At 36.8% G+C, this 22,845-nt stretch overlaps 1 protein-coding gene across 1 annotated transcript in view; it reads left to right on the top strand.

The window, feature by feature from the left end:
- Positions 1-7,989: 7,989 nt before the first annotated feature.
- The window catches only part of GRB14 (growth factor receptor-bound protein 14), a 53,868-nt gene continuing 39,012 nt past the window's right edge, over positions 7,990-22,845 (top strand). Inside the window, 1 exon segment of the mRNA XM_009325391.1 lies at positions 7,990-8,052. Coding sequence (XP_009323666.1) covers positions 7,990-8,052 — 63 coding nt within the window.

Genomic DNA, 22,845 nt, shown 5'->3' with positions numbered 1-22,845 from the left:
CAAGAGCTGATACAGCTTCCAGTTGGAGATTTCAGGGCTCAGGGATTCCAAACTTTTCTAGCAGCTGATTATTCTGTTAACAAGATGGGATATATCTCTAGCAAGTGGTGAAATCCTGCAGTGATAAGTGGGAGATGACGGTTGACCCCTGGCCATATTCTCCTTGTTTGTCTTCAACATGTTTAAAGCTGTTACTTCTAAGGGAATTCACGCCTTTATGACTGCCTTTAATTTGGGAATGAAGATAAAGGGAAACCTTCAAGACAGCGTACTTAAGGGTGTCTCTCATGTTAGAGTCCTGATGGGAGTCACCTCAAATGGAAAGATTAAAAAAAAATGCTAATCAGGCCAAAGAAGATTTTTCAAGAAGGGCAGTTATGGGAGGAGGAATTAAGAGGGAGAAGAAATTAGACCTCTCTGCTCTAGTAACAGTGTGAACTTTCTTTTCTTCTGTTTCAGTCACAGAACATTCATTTGCAGCTAATCAGCTCATATTTTAGCCCAATAGTGTACATTATATTTAATACTTAAGTCTCGAGAGAGAAATGTATATCGGTTATCTTTGAGGTGTGTCTGTGCTTCTAATTAGGATACTGATGGATTGTTCCTGCCTATTTCTGGTATGTATGCATATGCTGCATACTGGTATGTCTATCTGTTTGCTTCTTAACTTGATATTATATCCACAGGAAAACAAGATACAGAAGATTGCCTTGTGATCAGAGTTTGATTTTTCAATGAGTGTATTCTTAGGCTATAAATAGCCTTTTTATATTAGTTATGTTATGATAACTCCTGTTACTGATTACATCAAGACCTGGAGTTTATGAACAGCTGCAAGCACTTGATAATGGCACAGAAATGGTATCAACTGTTGAGAAACAGGCTGGAAGTTTGCAAGAATTTCTTCTCATGATCACTAGAATTTACTGCTACGTAGTGGGAGAGAAGCCCATGCAATATGAAGGTTTTCTTACAACTCAATTGACAGAACTTTGTTATCAGTATTCTTTTCCATCAGGCTTGAACCTATTGGTTGCAAAAATAGGCAGCTGAAAAGCTTTGCAAAGAGCGTGTGTAACAAGGCTTTAAGATCCTACAAGCTTGTGAGGGGAATTGACAAGGATGGAAAACTGCATTATGCTCTTTGATACTGTGAAATTTAGAGCTGTGTTCAGCTTTTTGCCATTGTTCTTGCAATGTGAACCCTTCCATAATCATTCGAGGGGAGATGAATAATGTGGCAAGAGAAGATTTTTTCCAGGCTGGTGTAATTTTCACTGTTAGGCTTTTCCCTAACATCAGCCCCTCTGATTAGTGTGTTGTAGCATTGGGATACAGGAATAGTCTCTTCCATTTTGATAAGCAGACAGGATCTGCCTAGTTTCTGTCTAGTACAATAATTACTCATTAGGGCTAAAGGAAAAGTGTCCATATCCTGATTTTTATACTTTAACTTACTTCCCGTATCTGTAATTTTGACTGGTTGCACTTCATATTTATATCTGATTGTTCTCATTAAGTTATATTTTAAAGTGATTTTCTTCTTTGAAATTTTCTCAAAGTATGGGGTGTTTGTGTGTGTGTGTGTGATTTGTTCAGGAGGTAACAGCTGTCTAATTTCAGATTGTCTTGGAAAGCCGTTTTACTTCTGCTGTAGTGTTGTGTTAAGATCTGTGTTAAGATGCTAATTTTCTATATAAAATATGAATTGCTCAGTTAGGATAGACCTGGGAGGGAGCAAGGTCATTTAGACTTCTCAAATAGGGAAAAAGAAGTGATTTACAGAGTTGAACATTAAGGGTCCTGCTTGTGATGCTGAAGATGATGGTTTAAATCCTTTCCTCAATTTGAAGTGATCTGGATAGCAAGTCATTGCTCTAGATTGAGCAAAGCTGGCTCTTCCTAGTGTTTTTATAACCAGTAATTCTGAAAAAAAGACATATTTCACAGCTAAAAGTTTTAATTGGCAGTATTCTGATAGGCTATAGTCCATGATTAGTCACTTTTGTAATAGTAAATTACTTTGAGTTTATTGTATTCGGGTAACTTCAGAACATGGAGCTTTCGAAGGAAGTTTGTGTGTTGTCTCCTCTGGGCAACTCACTGGGCAATGAGATCCATTTTTACCCGTGTCCACATAACTAGTCATTAGTATGATCTTAGGATAATATCCTTCTCATTCATGGAAATGAGGAGCAACCATGAAAAGGATATGCGGTGGGCTTTGGTTTTGTTTTTTTTTTTCCCTTTAACATAAGATCAGAAGTGAGTTGAAAGGATTTTGGAAAAGGGTTTCTCTTAAGTTACTTCTTAGAAAGGTTTGTACTTTGTCCTTTGTACTTCTGCCCATGAGACAATGACCTTATTAAATAACATTGAAGATTAAGAATTAATAATTTTTTGAAGTAAGTTAAGTATCCAGTAGGAGTTTTGTAACTTTGTTCTTTTTTAGCAGGCATTGGGCAAACAAGACTCATAGGTATGAAAGGTAATGTCAGTCTTGTAATGTTCCTGTTAACACTTCGGCAGTAGCTGGCAAAAACGTACTTAAGGAATGGACTTTATGGAAAATTGGAATGTGTAACTGCTGTGTCAACCAAGCCATGTAGAAGACATAAGATATTCTAAAGTAAGAGGTCTTTGGAACACCTGAATGATGAACTCATCATGGTTGGGTGTTACTTTTCTTCTGGGATAGAGACTTCCCAAATCCTGAATGAGTTTATAAACCAGAAACTACTCAACTTTTCAGGCCCAAAGGAGGGGCCTTTGTAGAATAACTGCAAATAAGCAGTATGTAAGTGGAGAGGACAGGACTGAGTAGGTCTAGGCTTTTTCTAGAGAGGTATTGTGGAGAAGTGATGAAAAAATATTCCCAGTCTTTGTATTCAGGGCTTATACATTGGTACAAACCTTATATGAATCTCTTTTAATCTCTTCCTAAACTATTCCAGCAGCATTACGGTTTTGAAGTAGGGATTGTGCTTACCTAAGTACAAAAATCATAACCTGGGAAATTATTTGTATAGACTCCTTTAAATAAGATATAAGAGAATATATACTGTTGTGACTCTGAGATAAAACACGTTACCGATTCAGTCCAAGCAGTCTCAACGTACAGTGGGGAGAATACATGGTTTGTGGAGCTCTTGTACTTGCTTGACTGACTGCTGTTGTTGGTTGATTTCTGTTACAGAGAAACATTAACATGAGAAAGGCTTCTCTTTCTCAAATGAAACTAGCTCCTTCAGAAGACAAACGTATGGAGACAGTAAAACTGAAGCCAGTGATTCAGCCGTGGCACCAAGAAGCTGCCTTATGTGTCTTTGTCCACTCACTTTCTTCCTGCAACCTGTGTTTCTCTTTGCTTTGGTTCTATGTGTATTACTAAACACATTTTCCTGTGGAAAACTAACACTTGATAACAAATCGTTTTCTAATACAACCAGCCTGTAATCTTGACTGTCAGAAAGTACAGTTGCTGAGAATTTTTATCCAAGAATCTTGCTTTAAGTATGTTTAAGGGTCAGTTTGACCCAGTTATATCATAGCTATGACTATGACCAGGGGAAAGAAGGAAGCTGTCACATGGGATAGTAATTCAAGGGTAGCATTAAAAAGGAGTTCAGAGTTCATGTGGTACATGTTTCTTGGCTGGCAAAAGGACAGCGATCTGCTGAGAACTGTGAAGTGACATATTTGGAGATAGCTTTTCAGTGCAGGGTTTGGGTTTGGGATCTAAGGTTATCTTGCTTTGCCCTTAAACTGCTCCAGCATGGTGTGTTGTTTGTATTGCCTGGCTCATCCATGGAAGGGCCAGAAGAGGAAGAGCTGAAACTATGAATTGTGCTGGTTCTTTTTTTTGTTGTGCATTAGTCTTTTAAAATAGAAGCATTTAATAGGTGGATAATTGTATGAAGAGACAGAAGAAGAGAGATCACGAAGGCTCAAACTTCATTGTGAAGTTCCTAGGTATGTTGCTTTACAGTCTGTTTTAGCGCAACTGTTTCTGCATAGGAATCAATCACTATCAACCCTCTAAGAGGGTGTACTGTATGTTCTGTTTGAGGAATACGACCTTGCTACATTTCTTTGTATAAGGGACTCTAGGAGTAGAAAGACAACAACTCACTCAATCACTTTGAAACCTTTCTTTTGTGGGGTGGTTTTAAAGAAAACAGTTATTTGCCAAATGTATGCAAATGTACCTATGCAAAAAATGCCCTGTATGTGTTTCCACAGTCACGTTGATGGTATTAACTGACTCTTCTTCTAGTAAAGAGACAAAGTGATCATCTGTGCCAAGCAGACAGGAGCACTCTCTGACGGAAGTGCAGATAGTACCACAAATAACTTACCTGACTTTATGTTGGTCTTGTGTAATAATCTTCTGCCTTAGCTTAAAGAAAAAGCAAGTACAAAAAATATCATCAAAGTTTTTTTATAAACCTTAATGAATTTATATTCTCTGGAATTTTTTTTCATCTACAGGAGCAAAAGCTGAGTCTGATTTGCTCTTGTTACCTATAAATGCCCACATTCCTGCGTTATGTCTGGCAGAGCCAGGAATAGATCAGCTGTTGTGACTCCATATCCCGTGCCTTAAGTATATTGCTGACCTTCCTCTACTAGCAGGATATCTCTATTCCATATGTTGTTATAAAACCCTTACTTGGAGCTACTGACTCTTACGAAGAGCTTTGCAATTCTTGCCCACTCAATTTAGTCACGCTTTCTTTAGCGGCAAGATGTAGAAGTGGTTTATATTTTGAAGTATCTAAAAAGTATCTGCACAGTGTTTTCAGAACTGTATCTGGTAGCTTAGTGACAAAAATAGGAATGAAAAGCTGCATGAACATATTCATTTTACAGAGCTTTCAAGCAAGTGAACTGGATCTGATTTCCTTCCTGTCCACCAGCAGTATTCTTTGCAACCCTGCCACAGACAAGTCAAATCTTTTTACCTGTAGAAAAAAAAGTGATTATATATGTTTCCCTGAAGGCGTAATTGGCTTTCAAAGCCTTTCTGTATCTCACATTTATCAACAGAACTACTTTTGGCTTTCAGATGGTGAAGTGATTCTGCAAGGCTTGCACTTAGAAGTTAAGATGTCATTGTTTTATTTTATTTTATTTTATTTTATTTTATTTTATTTTATTTTATTAAATTGGTGTTTGTGAAATTTACAAGGTGAAGGTATTCCTCAGTGTCATTTTTAGTACTCTTGGGTGCAACTGATGTGTACTTTCATTACTATAAGTAAACTACTGTAGTATTTTTGTTCAAATCAGATCTGAATATTGGATTTTTATTACAAAGTCAAACACAACACTTAAGTGTTTGCTTACTTTCTAAATAGGTCTGGTCTGTATATCTGACTGGAGAAAATAAAATACAGATAGTCTCACTGAGGAAAATAATCCTTTGCTTCACCTTGCAGAAAAATAGGTCAGTATTATTCATAGAACAAAAAGCTGCACGTGCTTTTCAAGAGCCAAGGACCTTCAATACCCAGGGGTAAGGAAAAATGGCTTGGGTTATTTTTGTTTCCTTCCCAATAAAGCCAGTAATGCAATGCACCAAGATTTACAGTTACTGTTTCCCAAACATTTTTCTGTAAGATCCAAGGAAAAAAGATTGTAGAGGGAGTTTTTTGTTCTGGTGCTGCAAACATATGCATGTCTAATATTCCTGGGAGTAAAATGCCTACAGGACCAGGCTCTGATACCACAAGTTGTTTTCTGAATCTTACAGCAAAATTTTGAAGCTATATTATAGAATTTTGAGAACATGCTCCCATAGGAAATAAATACTTTGTGCCTGAAAGGTAAAAACCTAATTGCAAACACTTGACATTTATCATAGCTATCACTAGTAGAAAAGGATGTTCATTCCAAATATTACAGAATTAACACTTTAAACTTGATCTCTGGAACAGTTTTTTATTCTTCTGATTTCTCAAAACATTCATAAGGATTTTGGACTGGAGCTTAAGAGAGAAAAATAAAAGTAAATAAATATAATACCTTAAACCTAGAAGATTAGTTGCTATGCGTCTATTGCTGCTATAGACTCAATTAAAATGAGTCAAAGTTAAAACTGAACCTTTATTACTGAGCCAAGGAAATGGCTAATATCTGCTGTATTTTAACTGGTTTTATGGCTTTATTAAAAGCTCTTGTTTTAAAACTAACTGAACAAGGATCAAATGTCTGTCTCCAAATAAATTCTCTTTGTGACTTGGCATCAGTTTCTTATCAGGTTTTTTCCACCCTCTATGTCTCAATCAAGGACAACAGGTTTTGAAAGTTTAGGGAAATATTTGTCTTTACTTCCTATTCCTTGGCAGTATTTTATTACTATTTGAGAGCTCTAGGTAAAATGCCAGTGCGTTGCAGGTTTTAGTTTTTGGGAGGGAGCTGTATTCTTTTTGTATTGACAGTGTTTGTTCTTCTTGTTCATCAACAGAATTTACCAAAGCCCTACTAATTTTAGGATTCCAGGAAAGTAATTTAGCATGAACATAGATGCTTTGAATCTGTGGATTCTGAAGTATCTTACTGGTGCCAGTGACTTGTTATGTAGTTTTTGCCACTTACAAAACTCTCAAAACAGAAAATTACATGAAATCACATTGTTTAACTTGCGAGTATATAGCTTCTCACGTCCTGCAGACAAGATCTTTTTCTAGACATTTTGGGATTACTACAGAGTGTGCTCATCTCCAATTACTGAGGGGAAAAAACACTATCAGTATGACCTAGTGAATTTTAGCATGGATTGTTATAACATTTGTCAAGTCAGTTCTGAATGCTTCTAGGGCATATACATCAGGTGTGTGCTAAATAATACACTTGCAGTAACCTTCTGTGAAACTACAGTAGTCTGCATATCTGATACATTATTGTTTGAGATGTTATGAATACTTAATACAAATAATTTTTGCAGAATGTCTGCAGTCTTCACCTATGGTGAGCAACGTTTCTGATGCGAACTGCTTGTTCAAGAGTTATAAAACAAATATCCAATATCACAGTTCTAACATCTGTTTAATAAGTTGGTTTATACAGGATTATTGCTTACTCATGCTGCATAAAAACAGAAAACTGTTTCTCTGCTATTAAGCATGTTACGAGACCTTAAAAAAAGATTATAGCTTGCCTTATTATATAAGCAATGTAAAATCTCACCCTTTTGGACAAAGAAGGAACGAAAAAACCCTGGCTTTCTTAGTGGAACCACAGTAATGAAACCAGACTTGTTATGCAGATATTTGATACATAAAGTAAATATGTGAGTGGGGGTGATGAATAATTTGAGTTCATAAACAGTCTTAAATTTCGCTCACTTGTAACATTATATGTGCCACATTGTCAGGCCTTTGTTGCATTGCAAAGGTAGAAATTGCATGACCTTTAGTAAAAGGGGAGTTTTGCTGCTGCTTTGAATAAAAGTAGTTAAGAATCATAGAATTAAACTCCATGAGTTCAGTGCATCTATTCTTATCTTCAGTTACTTTCCTGAAACCCTAAGATCAGAAGCACTGAAGAATATTTTGTTTGCTGGAAAAAGCATGGAAAAAAACCCCAACAACACTATAACCACTCAGTGTCTTTAACGTTTTGTTTTTTGTTTTTGTTTTGACAGTGAAGAGAGGGTTCTGAGTGATAGAAATGCATGTTCTGCTTATTTTTATAGCCAGAGATATCAGCGTGGGCCTTTCCAAGGACAGCAGACGAGTTTTCAAGGTTTTTGGTTGGTTGATTTCTAGTTAGTCCTACTCCGGTGTCTTCCATAATTGGCTTTGAGTAGGAATGGATTCACATAAACAGAGTGACATTTACTAGATCCTTACTCTTTTCTTTGCACTGACTCTCCAATATTTGGGTTATGAGAAGTTAGGCTTCAAAGAATATTGCTAACTACTTTGTTCTGCTTCATGTTATCACCTGAATGAAGATTGGCGAGTTTTTTGAAAAGCAGACATGAGTTTGTCTTCAAGAAGAGTAACATTGCCTGCAGTTATGCCAATAACTCTACAGAAATGGGTATGGCATTTAAATCAGTCTTGTAATTCTGACTTTAGTATGGGTTGGTAATACATTTGCTTAGTGTAAATAATGTTTAAAATAAACAGGGCTATATTTAATTTTTTACTCAATTTTTTATTTTTCTAGTGTAATAAGAATTTTTGTTTTCTGATAAATGTAGATTTTTTTTATTTCATTATGTGAAATGTATGTTTACATAATATACATAAATATATATGTGTACGTAATTGAATATTTGTTACTGTGCTTTTTTTTCTGTTAGTATTATTCTGTACCTTGTGCAAGAAATTGATTTTGCTTACAGATTAATGTAGTTTTTAAATATAAACTGTCATAATTACATTTTAGAATATTAAAATATGCCTCTCTAGAAGGCTATGGTACTGTTCCTAAAGGAGGATTATTAGAGTCTGCTTCCACAGGCTTTGGATTAGCCTTAAACACAACATACTTTTTCCTCACCCTCTCTGGCTAACACCTTAATAGTGGATGGTCCATCATGTATTTTGGGAATCAGGGTAACACTGTACAGTGTTTCTCTGTAGCCACTGTAGCTTGCCTTTTTTCATTATCTCTCTAAAAAGTGGAAGCAATGCAAAATCATTACGCCTATGTGCACTAGGATTGCCTAGTGTAACTCTATGCATTGGGGGTATGTATGAAGTTAAAAATACACACAGAAATGAAGTATGGAAATATGACTCTCTGCTAAGCCAGATATATTAACTTCTAAGAAGTTAGTTCAAACAAACTGCAAGTAATTCATTAGTTCGATTTATTTTGTAAATGTGTAGATATTTTTCAAAAATTCATTGCTGCGTAATGTGCCTGAATCACTGTTAATAGACTCTTCTGTTACTCAGAGGCTTTTAATATACCAGCAGTGTGAAAAATGAAGTTTCACTGAAATATTGGTACAGTATTAAATGGTTCTCATGAGCAATTTACACAGGACACTGCATATACTTCTTATGGCGTAAGTCCAGTGGGCCTAAAGTAGTATATGAACACATAGCTCTTATTGATTTGGGATATATGGTATTCTTTCAGATTACTTCATTGTTTGAGTTGGAAGGGAAGCCTGTGAACATACAATTTTAGTGTGATTGATTGCTACAGATTAGATTATACTACTGTCTTAATAACATGGTCATATACTACTCTTCTGGTATAGTAACTTCCCTTTCAGGGTTAGATGTGTGCAAGATGTGCTCTTAAACAGTTTTATCCTAACAATTTGGTATATCTCTGTTACACTCCTCAAAAATACTCTTAAAAATTGTGTTTTAGATTTAACTTCTCAGCTGTCATCCTCTCAATCCTGTGGTTCCCTCCCCTTCCTCTCTCCGTCCCCCCAACACCCCACCCGGTCTCAAATCTTCAGTTGTCATAATTATTTTATTTTTGGCTGTTCTTTGGTTATTTGTATGTTAGGAGATGAAGGTCTTCGTTCTTGCAGCTTGTAGCAGTGTTGGACTCCTCTGGTATGCATGCAGCAGTACTCGGTGCTATGTGGGAGGGGAGAGGTGTGTAACTTTGCTCAATCTAGCATTCAGAAGGCTAGGAAACTCAGTTTTAACTGTACTGTATATTTTAATGGATTGCTTTTCTTTTTTTGCTATTGGGAGGTGAGCATCATTCTTGGAAACAAGGTTTTTTCTCTTTGACAAATGCATGGTGAGTAAGATCGTTTTCTGTGCATTCTCTCCTATTATAAAACACAAATGTTTTCACACTACTATCAAATTAGCTGTCAACAGGTACTGGCTTTACTTCTTTTTATCTGTGCACTTTGTAAGCCCAAAATAAAAATAAAGGAAGTAGGAGGAGGAAGCAGCACAGGATGTTGCCTTAGGTAGGTAGGTATTGGGTTACACACAGTTGCAAAAATTCTGAAAGGCATGTGTCCTCACTGGGGTCTCACTGTATGCCAAATTTAATAGTCCTGTTTATGCTTGTGATGTTTGTATCTATGCATGTAGAATTCCTCCTGAAAGTATCTCTTCTCTCTGTTCAGAAGGTGCTTTTGTTATTTCTGCAGCAGTACCCTAATTTCTGGAACTGGAATACTGCAGGGAGGGAAGGCAGGAAGGCAGGCAAGAAAGAGCCTTGCTTGTAAGGGGTAACATTTGTGCATGCGTGTGCGTGTGTAAATTTATTTATGTTTCTCATGGACATTAGAACCTTAGACATCACCTTTGACTTGAAGTAGTGCAACTTCTATTTTTCGTAACGCAAGAAAGACCTGGAAATGTAAAAATGTTACGTTAGCACTGCATAGTCAAGGGAAACTTAAGCAGTAGCTCCTAAAGTATTATTTTAGGCTATCGATCATCCCCAATGATTATTTCTTAAATTCATGGAGCGGGTAATTGTATAAGAAGTCTAGTTTAATTATGGTACTTCAAAAATTGCAAGTCTTTTTTTTTTCTTTTTTTTTCTCCCTCACAAAAGGTAAAATATTGCCTTATCAATGTGCTAATCTGGCTGTTCTGCCAGTTTCTTGAATACACGGGTTTTTCTCATTTTCATTCCAAATATCTGATATGCTTTGTCCAAAGTTATTTCATACTTCTTTCTGTTTTAAAATCTGATATGAAGTATTTATCACAGTTGACGTGTTTTATTCTTAAGTAATATATTTTTAACTAAAGCTACAGGGCCTCATTCAGGTTCCAAGGGGTCTTTTAGCACAGGCAGAAAAATGACTTGCTTAATAAGCATGGGGAGTTACGCATAGTGAACACTATTAAAACCAGATTTATAGTGTGTATATAGGCTAGAGATATAATTAATCCAACACAGTCAGAGTAAATATCTTCTTTAACTTTTGTATGAATAACTTTGTACTCCTCTAAAAATGTTTTTAAGAAATTAGATTTAAAAGGTCATAATGTGTTCAAACATTGTTTTACAGTCAGTTAAAGACCAATCATTTATTAAAGGTAAACACCCACAAGTCTACTAGACTTGTTATGTGATAAGTAGAAGAGTACTTACGGACCCGATGTTGGATGCAAGGTGTATGAATAGTGAGAGCTGTAGTTCTTTCCACAGCAGCTGGGAACTTCATAGCATACTAGGTCACACAATGTTAAAAAGCCCTGTGTACATAGGTGGTATGTATTGAAGCTGAATAATTTCCAGTGATTCTCGAGGAGATTACATAGTGTCTTTTAAATGGAAGAAATATTGATTAGAGAATGAGGATGTGGTTTAGATCGCTCAAATCCAGGACTTGTATAAGCATGCAACTTTCAAGATTTCTCTTGCATCTTTATTCCATCTATTTTTCTGGCCTGAAATCACACGCTCCTTTAATCAACACTTGTCCCTCCCCCAAGGAAAAATGGTCACTTAAGCCAAATTGTACTGAGAATTAGTAATGTCTGTCTGCAAGGCTAAGAGCATGAAAGTAATCTTTCAGTTTTGCATTTGGGTTCCCTGAGATGAAAGGCCAATGTGCTAATCCAGGAATTTTACATAAGGCACTTTAAGTGACATGATAATGGTGTCATTAAATGGATACTTTTTATAAAATAACTGGGGGCAGACAAAGCATTCATGTATGAAAAATCTCTTTGTAAGGACAGTTTGAAAAATAGTCATTTAAAGATGCATAAACAACACCCGTGTCATCTTTGTCTTTTGTACAGTAATAAAAATAATATACAATAATAAATAATATAATAATAAATACAATAATAAAGGAAAAGAAGGGGTAACGTCCCACAAAGATCTGAAGACAGATGAGAGGTTTAAGTGGGGGATGGACTTGAGTGTGCTTTAAAAACTTTAGGAAAAGTGGTCAGAAAACCTGTGGTGGTTGAGGTGAATTATTTGAATCACCATAAGGTCTTATTCTTAATGGAATGTTTTGTTTTATGACTTATTGAGGGATCTGAGAGAAGATCATAGAATCATAGAATCATTAAAGTTGGAAGAGACCTCTAAGATCATCGAGTCCAACCGTCAACCCAACACCACCATGCCCACTAAACCATGTCCCTAAGCACCACATCTACTCGTCTTTTAAATACCTCCAGCGATGGTGACTCAACCACTTCCCTGGGCAGCCTGTTCCAATGTTTAACCACTCTTTCAGTAAAGACATTTTTCCTCACATCCAATCTAAACCTCCCCTGGCGCAACTTGAGGCCATTTCCTCTCGTCCTTTCGCCAGTTACTTGGGAGAAGAGACCAACACCCACCTCGCTACAGCCTCCTTTCAGGTAGTTGTAGACAGCGATAAGGTCTGCAGACCAAGCAGTTAGCAACAGAAAGATGTAACATAGGACATCCATAACAACAAATTTATTTTCATTTCCGCAATTAACTGGTAACTGGAGTTCACAAATATAAGAGAAAAAATTTGGCATAATAAACTCAACCTGCAGGGTTTAACTTACAAATTTTTACTGTTTAACAGATGATCAGAAATATTAATGGAATAGCAAGTGTCTTGTCTCAATTACAGATGAACCAGTTTAAAAACTTGGCACCTGACAGCAAGAAGGAATCCAAATAGAAGCTGTCAGCCTTTTGGAATCTTAGTGCATGACCACTACCAGATTAGTAAAGATACCAATAGCAACAGACATTTAGGTCATATCTATTTCAAATGAGAATGAGTGTGCACAGTATTTAGCATATTCTTTAAATCATGTATTCTGTATATAAGATCACTGTTATCGCTAAACTATAAATATCTCAGATGTTTATTTAACATCACAGTTTGTAAAAGAATGAAAGATTTGCTTTTTGGACTAACGATTTTTGCTAGGAAGCTTAAATGGTGACTTTGAGGCAAAAATCCTGTGGATCTTTTTAAAGAATCCAATACCATTCAAGGTTTTATGCATCGTCTATACCAACTGTTGGCAAGAAGGATACTTAGCGTACAGCTTTGAAAATTAAGGACCTACAATGGGACAAACTATTACCTAGCTTATATTTTAGGATCTCAAAACAAATTGGAAAAGGTTCTACAAAAAGATGAAACAAAGCAGACATTTGCTCAGTCAGTATATGAAGTTATAAGCTAGCTGCTTTCTACATGAAGATAGGGGAAAGCTTTTTAAATATTTTTTTCAAATAGTAGTCTGAGAGGAGATTTTACAGTGTCACAGTTAACTGAATTTAAGTCCTGTCCTTGTCAGGTGTAGGCAGCAGAACCACAGAAAAATGGGCAGTAGCATTTAAACACATACAGAGTGTTTGCAAGACCCAGGTCTTTGCACCAGGTCTCAGAACAAGAGCGAGCCTGTGAATAGCCAAGAAATAGTTAAATACTACTTATCCAGGTTTTGGGAGCAAGAAGAAAACCAAGACATGTGAGCTGGAATGTCACTCTATAAATACAAATTTTTTGCCAAGGACCCAAAGATGGAATGTCATCAATGATGAGGCAAGATAGGTCTGAAGCAGAAATGCAGGGGACCACAGGCTCTCGAATTATTTGATGCCTGTCTTTTTAACCGTAACTATTTTCTATCTAGGGGAAAACAATGACAAGTTTTAAAGGAGTTTTCAATCATGAAAGCAGAGATTTAGACTAAATCCCAGGCTTCTTCCCCAAACTTTCTATAGACAAGACTGAAATATGGCTGTGAATATATAGCGAATGAGTTGTCAGGCTTGCATGGGTTGGTAAGAATGGAATAGGTATGAATCAGGTTCAAATGTTTACATGTACACAGGGACCATTATAAATTATACAGAGGAACAATTCTAAAGGAACTACAATACCTATGGTTATTCTATACTAGTGAATATATGGCTATGTTAAGGTACAGGCATATATGGGTATGTTCAGTCAAGGTACAGATATATTAATGGATGTACAGAACATTAAAGAGCTTTTACACACAGTGCTCCTCTTCAAGCAATTAATTAAACTTCTCTGATAATATCCTTATTGAGTGAATGTCAGAATGGCACATAATGCCACCATATGTATGGCAGTATATGTTACCTAGCAAAAAAAAAAAAAATTATGGGCAAAGCTTTTAAAATTTACTAGAAAATTAATACATTTCAATGGCACACTCCATTCTGTGGACGTGGAGGCTATATGCACATGATTTATGATCAACCGTAATTACTTCCCTAGTGTTAAACTGCAGAATTAAAAGAATCTTTTTAAAGTGAACTATAGCACCTACAAATTATTTTAAAATATGCTTAATATGAGGATATAATGCCTTTGAAATCCAGTTACATCTTCCATTTCTTAGTCCATACTCCACTATGCTGATACTGCACTATGTATATGCACATACCTGTTAGTTTGCCATGTTTTCTATCAGAAAAAACTTTCAAACAAGAGTCTGCTAAGATGAATTACACTCCTATTTTGATAAAAAATTCTGAAAACCATAAATTACTGTCATGTATATTTAAGCTTAACTATCTGTTACAATCCTGAATTATCACTTGCTGGAAATTTATTTCAGAAGTGAGCTCTCTGATATTTTTGGCAATTCTTTAAAACAAAAACCTCACTATACTAAGTAATCATCCACATCTGTTACAGTTAAAAGAGAAAAGGCATCAGATGCAGGCAAAATTCCAACAGAAATCTTTCAAACAGGATTTGAAAAACAGCAGATATTTTAACAGCTTTTGTACAAAATATATGAAAAAGGACAGAATAAAGTCGAAAAGATGTCACAGAAATAAAATGTGAAAATTGAAGTACATTCAACTGCTGTCCATCCCATGTCAAGTATTTACACATATTACTGAAGCTGGACTATAGGAAGTGGAATACTCAAGGTTTAGACAAGAACTGGCAGGGACAGGATATTGAAAGAGCATAAACTAATTATATCCATCGTATATATCCTCAAAAATAAAAAATTCAAACCACCAACAAACAGCTGCATGGCAGTTTCCCCTGCATAGTGATTTTACAGATGTCTTACTGTTATTGCTACTCCAGGAGGAGACACCTACAAATCTGCAAGCAGTAGCAGTGTTTAAAAAAGTGACAAATCAATCAGTACCCTCTAGCAAACGGAGTGGAAATATGTGAGCTATCTACATGTTCAGCCACAGATATCTTATGTCAACCATGTTCTCATTACATCGGATCTATAACTGAGAACAACTACAATTAATGGGAATAGAATGATTTCCCATAAAATTATGACAAATATTTCTCAGTGTCTCCCTAATTGATGTTACAAAGCATAATAAAGACATGTTCATGTGCTTTGGTTTTTTCATAAATTAGATGGTGGACCCGGCCAAAGGAAAGTGCACTTAATTTTGTAATTAAGTTGATTTCTATAGGAAAGTCAGTATCACTGTATTTCCCACTGCTTCTATCCCAGATAAGATGTTAGCAGTGTCTGCTTACTTGCAAATTGCTTCATAGGGTTTGCTTACAAACTCTGTAGTATCTGTTCTACCAAAAATCAGCCATCACATTCACTAGCAAATCAGAGAGCCAAACCTTGACAAGTTTTCAGCAGAGAAGTTCATAATATTTTACTACTATTTAATAATCACTTACATCCTTTGCACTTCACAAATTTTAACCACACAGAGTCACATCAAATGATGTTGAGTTGGAAGTGACCTTTAGAGACGGTCTAGTCCTACCCCTGTGCTCAAAGCAGAGTCAACAGCAGCGAGGTGCTCAGGACCATATCCACTCAGCTTTTGAACATCTCCTGAGACAGAGACTCCACAGGCTTTCTGGACAACCTGTTCCAATGTTTGACCATCCCCACCATAGAAAAAAATTATTTTATTTTCAGGACCAGGATTGAAGTTTGTTAGTGAAACTCTCTAGACTCACAAGCACACAAAAATTTGCAGTTCCCTCAACTACCAGCACAGGCCCTCTGCCTGTCTAATACCTGGGCTTCATACTTGCCAGCTAGTCCAGTTTGTAGTTTGCTAGGCAAATTACACACACGTGCCCACGCACCCCAGGTTCAGGCACTCCCTGCAGCCAGAGACCTGGACAGCTGCGTGCTTGCGCGAGGCCTCTGTCTGGGTCGCCGCATTCCTTCTGGTGACGGCTTTCGGCCGAGCGGAAACCATAGCCGGTCCTCTTCTGGGAGGGCGACCACTACCAGTTGAGTTGGCCTCTAGAGCCAGGAGGGGGACTGCGCCCTGCCCGCTCGCCTGCCCTGCACGCCTTCCCTGCGCGAATACCCAAGATAATGGGTATAACCACAGGTAAAGTAGTAAGATGGGCCTGACTGGAAATTCAATATAGAATTAGATCTTAGAGGTAAATTACTAGGATAAAGCATCAGGATATGCTGCTACTGGATCTGCAGAGTTTGATACGGATAGTAAAGGATTTGAACCAAAGCAAGAGTTGAGGAAGGCTGAGGGGGGGGAATATATATGGGAATGGGCAGAGACCCAGACTCAATTCAGGAGACTGACAGTGTGTTTTTTGGAAGAAGTTTATGCTTAAAATTGCTAGAAGGCCAAGCTAATATGTAGGCTGAAGGAAAGGTCTTGCCACCTTTATGTATTTAACATGTGCTAGGATAGCTGCATTGTGTTTGGGGAGATCTGGAATTTTTGCTTCCTCTTGATAATACATAAAAACTTGTGAAACTAGTTTTGTAAGTATCTCCCTCAGATACTTGTTTGAGGGAGCATACAACTTTCAGGTTAGCTATGAAAAGATTCGTGAACTGCCTAGAATTCAGTCATCTGCTGTACTGTACTTGCAGATACTAAATTACCTAGTCATGATAGAGGCTGACCTGATGCTAGAGATTCAGTTTGTGGATGATAGGTAAGAAGGAGAGTGGCAGACTAGCATTTTCTGTCATTGTGGAAGAGATCTGGTTAGATCCAGGGACTGTTTAGGAGAGAGCTACTGACAGGGCCTCCTCAGGGGAAGGTATTGCAGGACTTTTCCCCTCCCTGATGATGATGGCTGAATAAATCTAGATCTGATACTATACTTGAGAAGGGTTCTGGGACCAGATTTTGCTTTGAAGAGGTACTCTTTATACTCAAGCAGGCACCTAAAAATGGATTCTGGTATAGCAGTCATCTACCAGTTGGCCAATCATATTTCCTGCTTTGAATAACATGAAACCAGTAAAGCTTCCTATCATTTTTATTGTGTGTAAAAATGATCCCAGCATGTATAAATGAAATCAAAATGGAACTAACTTTAGCAATCCCTGTGGTTCAGCTACTGGGGTAGAGAGGGAGTTTTTTTCTCTCCTGTGACATTCAAGTCTCTACAAGCAATCAAATTTTAGAGAATATTTTGTGCACAAAATCGTCAGTTATCTTGGAATTTAAAATGTATAGCACTATGCTGCATAGTTGCCATGAAAGGTAGTTAGGGATGTGTATGTGTGTGTGTGTATAAGAGAGTAATAAGCGCACAGAGCTTTTTAAAAAGTCTTTTAAAATCTCAATGTTTTAATACACTTGGTCATTACTTGTCCCTTGTATAGTTTGACAAGGTTTAGTGGCACAATTAATGTTGCACCCTGTCTCCTCTCTGTCTTCAGTTCTTGAACAAATCTTTGATATGTTTTTCAGTTTCTTCTTGCCTTCTTTGAACATCTAACGTTCTTCAGACAGTAACCAAGGAAATTGGCAGTGTTTAGTGCCTTACTCTGCTCATAATCCTTTTCTGTTGGCAGAGATCCTTTGGAAAAAATCCAGCTTTTTCATCAATTGAAGAAAGTGCTTGGCCATTTTCTAGCTCTAGTACTTTAGTCTCCTCTTGAATAAATTAGGCTTCGAGAAGTCAGAACTTGACCTTTGGACTGTGTTATCTAGCCTTGAAGTATATCAAGAGCTATTGCTGAATCGTTATTTCTACTGGTAGTAAACCCCGTACTGATTATGCTGCATTGCTGTATATGAAGGGAGAAACTCAACAAACTGCACACAAGGTGTTGGCGTCAGTCCTATGTGAAAAATCAAATTTCCCTTACTTATATGTCTTCCATGTGTGTTACTTTCAACATGCTATGATACGTAAGCAAGTACCTGAAAAATTAGAAGGTTTTATTTACTTTTGATAAATTAGAGATATACTAATGTATACAAACAAAATTCATCACCTTGCACCCAGGAATTATTCATATTTAAGCTCGCTTTCTTCCTCATTTTCATGCTGTTGCTATGGGTACTGGCCATGCTCCGTGCTCCCCCACTCCTTGTTTTTCTGCCTGTGGGTCAGGAACAGAGGCAGGACCAACCCAGCAAAACACCAACTGCCTTAAGGACCTAAAAAAGAAGTTACGACTGTATGATCAAAACTTCTGAACCAATATAATTCTATTGTAACACTGGAAATTTTACCCTGGTTCCAGTCCATCTTAGTCTCTTACACTTCCTAAAGTTTCTTTTTTGAAGTTGCCCTTATTCAGTTGCTTTCAACCCTTCATTTATGATTACATTATTTCAAGGCAACCTGTTTTTCATTGTTTAAAGTAGTTATATGAGAACAGATTTATTCTGGCACAGTACAGTGCATAATGGGTGCCTAGGGAACAGTACAAAGCAAGGTGAGTCAAACTTCCCAAGTCATACTTTCCAAGAATACATATCCAGTTTCTTGAGCCAGAGTTGATAGGCCCTCATCGTATTTCTCATATTTCATCATATTTCTCATAACATATTTCATCTCCTCTCTCTGGCAGATCCTAATGGCTGTCTTGGACTGCTGACTTGTATCGCTACCAATACGCATGCTTGGGCATCAAAAATGTTAACTTGGAGAGACATCTTTGGTTCCTTTCTTTCTCGTGCCTTGCACATCCCTGAGGTTACAACTTTCTGCTATTTGTGTCTTTGCTGATAACTTTTCTGTTTGGCACCACTAAAATTCTTATGAAGGACTGAGACCTGGGAGGAAGTGTTCAGTTGACACCCTTAATGCTTTTCCTTTATTTCCTACTAGAATCCTCTTTTTTTCACTATTCCTTAGCATACTCTGATTTCTTCAGTCTTTTTTCATCACTCTTGTTGCATATTGTATCATTTCCACCTCCGACCTTTGCCCTAACATAACATTGTGCTTTTTTCTTAGGCCACTTAGACTGCTTTTCTGAACCAGTTAATTCCCTTCTCCAAGAGGTTAGCAGTTAAATGGTATTTAGACTGAATAGCAATTGGAGCCCTCTGCTTGTCTTGCACTAGCTTGACAGCCAGACTTAACTAGCTCATCAAATTATCCACCAGCTGCGTATGCAAGCCCTCAAAATGTTGTCATTTTTCCTTTGGTCCTACTGATTGTAACTTGTTGGATTGGTGTCTGTCACCATCCTTTTGGGCATCCTGTTTGACAAGACTTTTAGGATGATCATAGCACAAACAAAATACATACATTTATAGTGATATGAACATGACTTGTGGGTGGGGAAGAGAAGCAGCAGCCAGACAACCCAGAAGACCTCTGAATGTAAGGTATCACAGCATGTGTAGAGACGAGAGTTGTGCTACTGACTTCTCAGTTTTCCTGTATGACTGAAGGCTGTTCAGTCTACATACCTCATTTTCATTTCAGAACAAATGATTAGAAGTAACTATTGTCAAAATACACTGAATTTCTGAAATGATTAGTCTCTCCTTATTACTACATCATCCACTTAACATTGTGTTTTTGTTCCACTTTGTTCACTTGTTCTAATGAGTGTCTCCTGCATTAGATGACTATTACATTTTGCCAGCAATTACAGGGCCAGATTTCCATGCCCAGGTGCTCCTGGTCTTTTTTTCTGTTCCTGTAGAGGAAAAATTTGCTGACAAATCTGTAATAATATAACAGTGTATAGTTGAAGGTTTTACATGGTTTGAGTAGACTTACTAGTTTTATTGCAGGATTTACTCTTTATTTGGATTTTATGCTTTGGCCGGAGGGAACAATGCTATGTGAATAAAATGAAAGACAAGTTCAAAAGTACTGAGGGATAAAATGTTCTGTCAGAATAGCTATTCTACAGCAGTTAAACCTTGCTGTTATATACCACCAGTGGCTAGAAACAGATACCCAGAGACAGTGCTGGGCTGGAAGGATGTTGTAGTCTGACCCAGCAAAGCAGTTTTTTTGGTCTTAACGGCAAAGTGCTTCAGCATTCTAAAACAACTATTTATTATAGTAGGTTAACCTACGTAGCCTTTGTCATATTTGCTTTGGATATTCCATGTACCACTCCAGAAATTCTGCGAAAATTTCCAAACTGTGTCTTCTTTAGTTAAAAATACAAGTCTTACAGAGTCTACATTGTTTTCTCCTCTAGTGACCTCCATGGGAATACAAAGGTGATAAAGGTGATGACAAAGGCATTTTTTGCTTTGAAGCTGTGTCGTAGTTCAAGCCAGAACTTCTGTATAAAATTGTAAAAGTGAAAGAATGTTTTAAGAAAATAAAATTTTCCTTTTTTTTTATTTAAAAGATTTAGTTTAGGACTGCTGCAAAGGAAATGGGAAACTAACTGGTCTCTTAATGGTGTTATTCAGAGACTTGGTCTTTCTCAGCTTCAACAAGAGATCTGGTCTACTGAGAAACCATCAACATAGTGTGAAAAACCTGGTAGAAACAATAGGTACTTCTTTTTATAGCTGGTATCTCTTCAGAAACATAGAGTGCAGCCAGAATGTGGCAGTAACAGATTTGCTTTCTCTTGTGCTGGAACACAGCATTCTATTTATCTCTGACAAGCGAAGGATATGTTGGACAAACTGCACTATTAAATACAGAAAGCCTCATTTAAATAATGTTAGCGCTTTGACATAAATAGGGGCAAGCTATTCAAACAGGAGGCTGATAACATTCTGCCCTTAACTTTGTTGCACACAGAAAACAAAAAACAGAAGTGTCTTTTAGTGGCTTTATATTGAAATTTCTTTCTCCCCCGATCTTCATACATGAGTTCTTTTGGAAAGTAGAGTAGTATGTGGGTAATTTCTACCATATTTCTAGTTTGGAGGATAAAGAACACTGGTGCACTGGGAACTTTTTTCATTTTCTGTTAATTTTCTATTTCACAAACTCTTTTTTTTTTTTTTTTTAAACGAAATACTGAAGTTCCTCCTTCAAGTCAGATTCTTTGACTCCTCTAGTATGATTTTTCCATCCCATCCCTCTTTTTAAGTCCAGTTAGTCTAACTGGATATTTTTCAATCAGTGTACGGTAAGTGCATTCTAGATGTTGCTATTGTATATAGTAAAATGTAAAGCTGTGTATTACTATTAAATATATAAAAGCTATGTAAAGTTAAGACTTGGCAGGCAGTGTGGAAGCAAAGGACTGAAGATACTAAATAATATAAGTTTACTAATAGGGCTAATAAGCTGTTCGCCTTCACTAAATTTAACTTTTCATGAAGAAAAGTTCACGTGAAAGTACACTCTTATTAACCTTAATGCAATAATCCAGTCTGGTCTGAATATTGATCTCTTTCAATCAAACAACAAGGCTTTTGAACTTTTATCGTAAAGGACTTTGGGGGTGAAATACGAAACTCTTAGCCACTACCAAGATGAGTTTTGTACCTTGCTAGTTATTTTAGCAATTTTCTATGGATTTTGTGAAAAAATATTAAGGTAGCTCTGAGTGAAGATAATGGGTCATAAAGCATGTACATTTAGCCTAAATAACTTAAGCTTTCTACTGTGAGCTGTATTGGTTGGACATACTGAACTATATGAAAGAGCATGGTGATTCTGACACTAAGAGGTGGTGATGCATGGCTAGAAGGGACAATAGCTTGCATACAAAAGTACTTGTTCGGAAGTTGGATTATGTTATGTTCTCCACTGAGTTTTACAATTACTTTCCCTTGGTTAAAGAATTTTACCCAAGTTTCACTGGATTGTCGCCATTTATTTATTTATTTTTAGTGGATAGGAAGATGTAAAATCCCCTTGTCTTCCTAATTGAGAGCTACATGTCTATGTACTGGGTTTAGATTAGCTGGGGAGCCATGCATACCGTGCACTGAGGTTGAGAAGTGACCTACATTTGATTAGCTGTCTGTAAGTAAGTGGTTCATAGAAGACAGGAATAGGGAACTTTTTACCTTTCCCAGGGCCAAGAGGTTTTTCAAATACCTTTGTGTCAGATGTTAATGTACACACTTAGCATTACTCAATAATGTAATGAAAAATAACTAAGGCTTATTTTTATCATGGCTTGTAAGACATGGGTTTTCCGCTCTGATTTAAAAGCTAGTATGAGTAAGAGTCTGAAACTACTTGATCATAGCTAGCTGTTCTAAAAATGAACCGTTCATTCCAAGTTTATCTTTATTTTGCAGTCTCTTACTCCATGACTGTTTAATCTTCATAATAGCTCTTCTTTTGAAGGACTTGGGAAAAGTTATTGATACCAATCAATGTGAACTGCATTACCCCACTGAGATTTTTCAGAAGTATGATGATTACTCGAAATCATTCTAGTAAATGCTATGAACAAGATGGGGAAAAGTTTTCATAAATTTAAGAGTGGATTTTCTTCTAGTAAGAGACAGATTTAGGTAATGTTAGTAGATTCTTACCTATCTGCCTGGCAACAGTGGCTCACAAATTCACAATGCAACACCCCAAAATTAATCTGCTGCAATAGCCCTTGGGCTTTTCCTCTTTCTCAGGACTGAACAGAAGTTTATACCCTGTGCACATCAGAGGAAGTAATAGATGGAGCCTAAGCCTCCGTTTCTATTGATGTTAGGATAGACTGAGGTTTGCCATTTAAGTTTCTTTAAATTTTAGACTGTATAACCTTCTGTTAACTATTTGGTTTTTTTCCTTTTCATTTCCAGTGGCCCCTCTTTTTAAAC

This window comes from Pygoscelis adeliae, unplaced genomic scaffold (genome assembly GCF_000699105.1).
Source record: "Pygoscelis adeliae isolate BGI_AS28 unplaced genomic scaffold, ASM69910v1 Scaffold106, whole genome shotgun sequence".
NCBI classification, from domain to species: domain Eukaryota; kingdom Metazoa; phylum Chordata; class Aves; order Sphenisciformes; family Spheniscidae; genus Pygoscelis; species Pygoscelis adeliae.
The sequence above is the reverse complement of the archived record's forward strand: the minus strand, read 5'-3'. Positions and strand labels throughout refer to the sequence as shown.